The 9,713-nt window shown below is 38.1% G+C and overlaps 1 protein-coding gene across 1 annotated transcript in view; it reads left to right on the plus strand.

Moving 5' to 3' along the window:
- LOC140233008 (twisted gastrulation protein homolog 1-A-like) overlaps window positions 1-5,457 on the plus strand; it is a 31,066-nt gene extending 25,609 nt beyond the window's left edge. The window contains exons 2-4 of the mRNA XM_072313114.1: window positions 1,333-1,582; window positions 3,492-3,722; window positions 4,435-5,457. Coding sequence (XP_072169215.1) covers window positions 1,363-1,582; window positions 3,492-3,722; window positions 4,435-4,682 — 699 coding nt within the window. The 5' untranslated portion in view covers window positions 1,333-1,362 and the 3' untranslated portion in view covers window positions 4,683-5,457. The remainder of the gene's footprint in view (window positions 1-1,332; window positions 1,583-3,491; window positions 3,723-4,434) is intronic.
- Window positions 5,458-9,713: the final 4,256 nt, after the last annotated feature.

Below are 9,713 nucleotides of genomic sequence, written 5' to 3' on the forward strand. Positions count from 1 at the left end.
AAGCCCCATTTCATGTGTGCATCAGAAGATACCGGTAATGTTTTATACCCGAGAACTAGAGATTGAAATTCCTTCCTGACCCCATCTTGTTTTAGCTTGTGTGCCACACTGGAATTACACAAATAATTATCAGATTGTGCAAGTACATAGATTTAGCACTTCACAGGCTGAGTGAATATATCATTTATCGGAGCATATCAATGAAGATAGATGAGTACATATCTTTATAAGATAACTTTTCGTGCCACCCATTGTAAAATACTGTAGAAGCAGAAGTTTTTGCGCAAGTAATTTTCTGCACTTGGCTGGATAAGATGAAGTTCATGTGTTTTTAATTCTGCAGAATCAAAACATAAAATTGTGTTACATATAGCGGGCAAAAAAAAAAAGTTGTGTGCTTTGGCACCTATTTTCATGCTAGTGCCTTGTTGTGTGAAATGTGCCAACATTTTCATACCCCATAAATATTTCCACTTTTGCAGAGCACTGCAATTTTGATTTAATGTCATGAGCCATCAAATCTTGGTTGAAATACAGAAGACTGGCAGGTGGTAATTTCTGAAGCATCAGGAGATAAATCAACCATTCCAGGATTGAAAGACAACTTTGTGGACACGAGCTTGTGTGATGTGTATGTCTTTGTCAAGGAGAAGATAATGCAGGCCATCGGTATGGCCAGATCTTACCATTAATCACAACTGAAGGGTCAATGAACTGTACCCCTTGTTACTGACTGGTCAAGACAGTAATGGACAACAGGACATTCCTTTGAAAGCATCAGATCAAGTCACAATTATGCTTGTAGTTTTTTATAATTTCAAACCTGGATGATGTATTCATCGGCCTGGTGACCAAGACTAACTCTTCTAGGAGGGACCACAACCGAACTGGATCAATGTTTGTTTTATCAGATCATAGCTGCTGTCAGCCAAGTCTCTCTCCTCTTCATCTCAAGTCAGGGCTTTTTGATAAATCCATCATGATGTAGTATTGAAGAGAGGTCAAAGGTGAACGGTGGGGAAGCTCGAAATGTACTGGGGGTTGGGTCATAATTTATCTGTCCTGTTTTCTCTGTCAATGGGGACGTCTACCATCTTGTGAAGATTTTGTGCAGTCGTGAGCTCTGAAACAAAGTGCGTTTATTTCATTGACATGCAACTCTGTAATTGCATTGCATTGAAATGTTGGTGAAGGAACTGCCTAACTCTAATCCAGAGTAGCCATATGTAGAGGAAATAAGGTGTGTAATTATTCAGGACCAAAATGATGATGCTTCATCCTTAATGGCAAGTAGAAGAATGATTATCATATTTGTGTCTCCATGTATTATAGATCCTGTGAGCGCTACCGAGGGAAGCAAGAATGAAGACAACCGTATTCCTGGCAGTGATGGTGGCGGGCATCGCCTACGCCGTGGGCGTCGCGGTCTTCTACGAGACGTGCAACGAGAACAAGTGCGTGTCGCGGGTCAGCAAGTGCCAGCTGACCGGCGCCTGTGGCTGCACGCTGGAGAATTGTACGTGCTGCGTGAACTGCACCCACTGTCTGGCTGAGCTCTGGGATGAGTGCTGTGCCTGTGTCGGTGAGTACAGTCCATACGATTGTAACACAATGGGTGACTATCACAGACACTTTGCGCCAAGGTGAAAATAGTGTTACATACCGTAGGTGTAACTGTAAGAAGTGTATTCATTGTTTGAAAAAAACAAAACAAAACAAATCTATGAACACCCCGCCCCTATAAAGAAACAAACACTTTTTTTACTCTCTCAACTGGATCTGCACACGAAAGGAAATAAGAAAATCAAAGCGCAATTCCAAACCATGTAATGTTACAAGTTGACTTTGATGAAAAGAATAAAATCAGATGAATAGGAAGGTAGAGGTTTCATCCAAGATTGGACCCAAAACAAAAAATTCATGGATTTGTGTTAAGTTTTTGAATATCTCTTGTACACATACACATATGTGTGATAAAGTTTGTGTGTAAATATTTCCTTACATTAAGAATAAACAATATTGATTCATTGCAAATATGCTCTAGCAGACGAACATATTGTAAAAGTTTGTCATGTATTGTTTTGATGAAGATGCAGTAATATCATGTGATACTGGGAGTAATAAATACTTGTAAGTGACCTGTCATTCATATTTGAAAAGTAAATATGATAATGTGATCCCCTATTAATCACTTAAGTATAATGTTTTAAAATGGGAATAAACCAAGGAAAACATTTATCATAATATAAAATGCTACCAATGCCAGTGGCAGCTGACTGTGATTTATAAACAAATCACGGACTCCTACCAAACTCCTCTGCAGAGTTCTAGAGAGTAATGCACCTCAACAACCTTCCAGAAATCTTTCTAGGCACCTGCTGTCATAGGTTCAAAGGGCACATTAGCAGTCATTTGAGAATTACACTTGTGGGTATTTATCGCCATGGAAATCAGAGTATTATGTGGCAAGAGAAGTCATGGCTATTCCACACCTGTCAAAGAGCACGATCATTTAAGGTCACCTCATAGACCTCTGCGCCACCGTATCCTTTGAAATCCCAAACTCCCGCTCCTGCGGTGTTGTGTGCCTGAACAACTGCAGTGATTACAGATGGAACTTGGCACCCTGCCTGATTCAGCGGGGCACGCCTGATCCCACACTGCCATAATAAAGTCCATCCAAAGATCCGTATGGAATGACAGAACTGGGTCTCGCTCTAAAACATTTCAACTGACACATTTGCTTCATGGGCACCCGCAATGAAAAAAATTTGCATTGCGCCGACACTGTGATGAATCTGCAACTGCCTGTAGGCTAATTGGGTAATGAAAATGGGATGATGTGGGGCAAAGAAACGGACAAAGCAGCCAATATCTGATCCAAATCTAAGCCTTGAAAGATGTCCTCAATTTGCTATCAGCCATTTCCACTCGTCCTTTTATTCTTCTGACATGATTGTGTACCGACCATGAAAATATGGTTGTTAACATAAGTGCCCCTCCAAACCAAATTTTGTGGTATTTTTTTTTTTTTTTTTACAGCTGTTGTACATTGTCAAAGGAGAACTATTTCAGCAAGCCTGCAGCTGAGAGATGAACTTATTTTGTCACTTCCATCCTTAATCATTTTCAACTGTTCCAAATTGCTATAGATCTATCTTTTTCAACCTGCACTGTGAATACGAAATTTAAGCAGGAAGCACATTTGTCTACTAAATGTTTTCTTTACTGTCAGAATGCTAGAAGTGGATTCTATTGTAAGTAGAGTGTGAAAATGCAAAGCAGATTAAAACTAACATGTATGGTATTCCCGTCAAGACTGCAAGATTGGATGCCCATCACCCATGCAGAGAAAGAGTGAAAATTTTCTTTTATAACAGGATACATTGATTCATCTGCTTCATTTGAAAGCACTGTTACATTGAGATGTTTGAAACAAAGTGGATGATTGCATAATTTCTCCCTTGCATGCCACCACCCCCACCACCCAGGCATGTGCAAGCCACGCAACCTCTCCTCCACCGACTTCGCCAGCTTCAGCACCATCGGAGATGTGGAGGCCACACCCTCGCTCTTCAACGCTCTCACCCAGTTCGGCCTGGGCAAGCCGCTGCCGGAGGCACACTGGACTGTGGACCGGGTCACGCCCGAGGAGGAAGGGGTCAACATCGATGTGTTACTAAGCAACAGAGGAGTGCCGGCGTCGGGAGACAGGACAGATGGTGAGTGGAAGAAACTCTGGCTTGTGCTGTCCTCACTTTGCAAATCTTAAATCTGGCAATCTCCTTGTGAATGTGGCTAGTTTAAAGTGAGAACACGCAATGTCATCTTGTCACAACATCCGCCCCCAATTGCCTTAGGGATGTATCTTCCAAGACGATAATCTTTGTCAACCCTATAGTGACTTGGAGTTTCCTGAAGCATTCACTGCATCTGTGAAAAAATATCTATTGAGATTGTTATGATTTTTTATTGCAAAAAGCAGTGAGTTGGATGAATATTTGAAATGCTTCCCCCCCCCCCTGCCACCATTCATTTATATAATCTAAAGGTAAAAGTGACTAGATATTCTGAACGTTAGCCATGTATCCCTACTGTTACAATTACATTCATGCTTCAGATTTTTGGTGGTTATATGTTTTTATGTCTGCCCTGATTTTATTGTTTGCATTAAAAAGTTGAAAGTTTGCCCTGTATGTTCATTTCTTCATTGATTATGATTCATGATTAAAGTTTTTAGGACAGTAGACTGACTCAATTATGTGATAAAATCATTCAGATTATTTGTTTTATGGGTTACATGCTTCACAATGTTACTTATCCAGTCTAATTACAAAATGGTGCATCATTTAGAGCCATTTATCCCCAAATGTACAATTGTATTTTCAAGTGACAAGGTGTTTATGCATCATTCATAATTTGTGCCTTCTGCAGAAGCGGTAACAAGTACAAAGGTGACGACCACCGTGGCGTCGGTGAACGAGACATCGGCTGCCGAGGATGCGTGCGTGGTGGCGTACGTCAACGCGTGCCTCGGCCTCGAGAAGTGCGTGAACGCCTGCCTCCACATGGGGGCCTCCAGGTACCGCTGGTTCCACACGGGCTGCTGCGAGTGCATCGGTCACACCTGCCTCAGCTTCGGCAAGAACAAAGCCCTCTGCAGTGACTGTCCCAATGATTAAAGCGACTAAAATGCCACAGCGAATCTTGCGAGGTTGACAAAATACTTCATAATTTCTGTCGAGAGAATGAGGGACTCTTTTGTGATCAGAGACAATATTTTTTTCTCTTTTTTAAAACAAAAACTTTTTTGCTTCCCATATTCATGACAGAGCATATTCATGTGAAAAATTGCCCTTCCCATGAGGCAGCATAATTTGATGTAGCCTTGATGTGAGGCTATCTCTGCAACGTGAAGGAAGCGCTAGGCACGTCCTCTACCCACGACCGCCTCGGTGACCGACCAAGAAGGTGGCAAGACAACTGGAGTTGAGCCAGAAGATAAATTGTTTTCATGTCAGTCACAATCACGACGTAATCTCGGTACTGCCATGAAGTGAAGTAATATTAAGTCTTCCTCCGATGTTGCAAGAAAATTATATTTCACCGTATTTTTTTTTTTTTTTTTTTTAAAGCTGAGAATAATCTTTCCTACCAAGTTTCAGAGCATAGGCCAGAAATGAATTGTCTGTGAGTTGGCTTTTTCTTCGTAGCTGTTTAAACCAAGAGTGAGCTACCAGGTGCATGGCATGTGCTTGGAGGCACCATGGACAAATTCTGAGATCTGAAGTACTGTATTCAACATCCTGGCTAAAAAATTTCGTGCATTTGACTCGCAGAGTAGCTAAAGAGGGAGTCTTTTTTTTTTTATTGTGTTTGAGTAAGCAAACTATTTAAAACATAGGTTATGGCTAAGTCAAGCTACATCGTAGTTTGCTAAGAATGCATTATACAAGTAAGTGATACAAGTGATATAAGTAAGAGATTTTGAGAGCAGTATTGTTGTCATGCTCATTTGAAAGGATGTTCAAGAAAGCCATCGGGTTTTTTTTTTTCACAAATTAGTAGACTTAGCTCTGATATTACTCAAGCAGCACACTTGAATCTAACATTTACTATTAGAACAGTTTTTGCTTAGCAACCAAAATAGAGCTATTTGAATGATTTTGTCTCTGATCAGTATTTTAATGTTTGATAATTGGTAGATTTCTCTTGTCGTGCAAATCTATGTCTTTAGAAACTTTAAAAAAAGGAAAAAATTATGAAAAGAAGGCATGGAAATTGTTTTTTTTTTCTTCTGCCAAAGTGTGAAGTACTGATATTGGGATAGACTTATCACAACTGCTTAATTCTAACATCTCCATCACCGCTCATTTAGTAATTATGTATTACTCAGTTATTCTTTCTGTTCCGAAGTGCATTACTTTGATATTTTGGTTCTGTACTTTTAGGCGTAATTAACAAGATTTGTGTTAATTAAAGGGTGGTTTAACTGCAATCAGTTTACTACAAGGAAAATACACTGCATGTATGTGGTTAATATGAGATCTCTGCTGTATTCTCTCATTGCATTTCAGTTCATTTGATTAATTTCATCCTGATGACAAGATGAGCTGGACTGACTGTCACTAAATTTATAGCTATGATAGTCCCAATTAGTGGAGCGGCATAGCTGAACAATTGTGCATTTTGTGATAAAAGCACCAAATTTTGTACACAGGTTGACAATCACGTTCAGATTAAATTTAGATATTGGGCCATCGTAAATAGCGCCCTCAATGTCCATGGCAGCCATTTTTCAAAATGGCTGCCATAAATGCTATGTTTTCATAAAATTTGCTAATTTTAGGGAAGAAAAGTCAATGAAATTTTGGTTACAAATGGGAAATTACATTCAAAATAAATCTAGATATCGGGCCATCGGAAATAGCGCCCTTAACGGCCATGGCAGCCATATTTCAAAATGGCCACCATAAATGTAATTTTTTCAAAATATTTGCTAACTTCAAAAGGGAAAGGCAGAAAGATTTTGCAACAAGTAGGAAATTACTTTCAAAATAAATTCAGATATTGGGCCATCGTAAATAGCGCCCTCAACGTCCATGGCAGCCATATTTCAAAATGTCTGCCATAAATGCCATGTTTTTGTAAAATTTGCTAATTTTAGGGGAGAAAAGTCAATAAGATTTTGGTTACAAATGGGAAGTTACATTCAAAATAAATCTAGATATCGCGCCTTCGGAAATAGCGCCCTCAACGGCCATGCCAGCCATTTTTCAAAATGGCCACCATAAATGTAATTTTTTCAAAATATTTGCTAACTTCGAAAGGGAAAGGCAGAAAGATTTTGCAACAAGTGGGAAATTACTTTCAAAATAAATTCAGATATTGGGCCATCGTAAATAGCGCCCTCAACGTCCATGGCAGCCATATTTCAAAATGTCTGCCATAAATGCCATGTTTTCGTAAAATTTGCTAATTTTAGGGGAGAAAAGTCAATAAGATTTTGGTTACAAATGGGAAGTTACATTCAAAATAAATCTAGATATCGGGCCTTCGGAAATAGCGCCATCAACGGCCATGCCAGCCATTTTTCAAAATGGCCGCCATAAATGTAATTTTTTCCAAAATATTTGCTAACTTCCAAAAAGAAAGCCATTTAGATTTTGCAAACAAGTGGGAAATTACATTTAAAATGAATTCAAATATTTGGCATTGTTAACTGCGCCCTCAACGTCCATGACAGCCATTTTTCAAAATGGCTGCTTAATGTGCCACTTTTTCGATGATTTTGCAAATTTCAGAAGGGAAAAGTTAATAAGATTTTGCCCATAAATGTTAATTATACATTCAGAATAAATCTAGATATTGGGCTATCGGAAATTGCGCCCTCAACGGCCATGGTAGCCATTTTTTTAAAATGGCCGCAATAAATGTCATTTTCAAAAAAAAAATGCAAATATCAGAAGGGAAAGCCATTTTGTTTTCTTATTTTCTATTTTTGTTTTTTGCAAACAGCGGGAAATTACATCCAAAATAAATCCAGATATTGGGCTATTGAAAATTATGCTCTCAACAGCTATGGCAGCCATTGTTTGTTAATGTGCACCATAAGTGCCACTTTTTCATTAAAAAGAAATGCTAATTTCAAAAGGAGAAGTCAATTAAATTTTGCTTTAAAATGGGAAATGACATTTGAAATTAATCTCGATATTGGGCCATCGGAAATTGCGCTCTCAATGGTCATGGCAGCCATTTTTCAAAATGGCCGTCATAAATGCTATATTTTCGAAAAGATTTACTAAAATCAGAAGGAAAGCCAACGAGATTTTGCAAACAGGTGGGAAATTACATTCAAGAATAAACTTTTTGGGCCATTGCAAATTGCCCCCTCAATGGCCATTCCAGCCATTTTTCAAAATGGCCACCATGAATGCCATTTTTCGTAAAGTGTTGCAGACGTCAATCAGAATTTCCACAAAGGTGGAAAATTACTTTCAAACTGAATTTGATAATAGGCCATCCAGAAGTGCACCCTCAACAGCCATAGCAGCCAAGTTTAAAAAAAAGCTGCCATGGATGCCCCCCCCCCCTTTTTTTTTGCAAAAATTTGCTGATGTCAGAAGGAAAAGTCAATTAGACTTTGCAAACAAGTTGAAAATTATGCTCAAGTATAAATCTAAGTATAAGGTCTTCTTGTAAGGCGCCCTCAAGGGCCATGCTGACCGCCATGGATGTCTGCTTTTTTGTGGAAAGATTTGCTAATTTCAGAGAGAAAATCAATGAAATTTGTACATTAGTTGAAAATCACATTCAAAAGAAAATAATATATCAAGTCATTACAAATGGCACCATTAACGACCATGAAGGCAGTCATTTTCCTAATGGCCACTATAGATGCTAATTATTTCTTGAAAATATGATAATGCCAGAAGAAGACAAAAACATTTCCTGTGCAAATTGACAAAAGACATTCAAATAAATTCAAGTTTGAATTTGAATTTGAATTTAAATTTGAAATGAAGATATTGAGCCACCATTTAAACATCGTCCCCAACGGCTATGGTAGCTCTTTGTCAAAATGGCTTCCACACACTTCTTTTTATAATTTGCTTATTCCAGAAGGAGAAAGCAATAGAATACTGCTAAACAGCCATTGTATGTAATGCAATCTGATGTTCAAAGAAATCAAAATTAAAAAAAAAAAAGATTATTGATGGGTTAGTTCTAAATTCATGTTTTCAGTAAGTTCTTATTGCAGTATTTCGCGTGCGTGTGACGGCTAACAGTATGACTATAAAAGGTATGTGTTTTTATGGAAGCATAGCAAGTAATTTTTTTTTTTCATAAATTGAAAGGCCATTTTTTCGTATATTTAGAAAGTTACATTTTAGAATAGATACACGTCATATAGTCCCATATATTCAATGATATGGTGTTACTGTCAAAGTAGATACATGGCGCCATTATCCCTCGATATTCATATTACTCTTTTTCGGAAATTTTTCATATTTGCCACCTAAAATATGCATTCATCATTGGTGCATTTGCCTTGTTTATTTCAGTTGTTCCTCAAATGATTTCTTTAACACCATATTTCAGATTATATAATGTCTCTGTGAGTATTCTTTTGCCTTCTCCTTTGAAGGTAAGCAAATTTTTAAGACACAAGAAAAGAAGAGTGTATTACAGCCAAACCATGTATTTGTGGCAGCCAATTTTAAATATGGCCGCCATTGGCGTTCAGGGCAAGAATTTTGCGACGGCCCAACATCTAAATTTATTTTGAATCTCATTTCCCACTCGTTTGCAAAGTCTTATTGATTTTCCTTTCTGAAATTTTAATTTTTTGTGAAAAATGGCATTTATGGCGACCACTTGAAAAAAAATGGCTGCCATGACCAATAAGGGCGCAATTTGCGATGGCGCTATATCTAAATTTATTTTAAATGTTATATCCCACTCGTTTGCAAAATCTTATTGATTTTCAATCCTGAAATTTGTAAATTTTACGAAAACTAGCATTTACGGCGGTCATTTTGAAAAATGGCTGTCATGGCCGTTGAGGGCGCAATTTTCGATGGGCCAATATCTAAATTTACATAAAATTTTATTTCCCACTCGTTTGCAAAATCTTATTGATTTTCCTTTCCGAAATTTGTAAATTTTCGCGAAAAATGGCACTTATGGCGACCATTTTAAAAAATGACTGC

Source organism: Diadema setosum, chromosome 9, assembly GCF_964275005.1.
Source record: "Diadema setosum chromosome 9, eeDiaSeto1, whole genome shotgun sequence".
NCBI classification, from domain to species: Eukaryota; Metazoa; Echinodermata; class Echinoidea; order Diadematoida; family Diadematidae; genus Diadema; species Diadema setosum.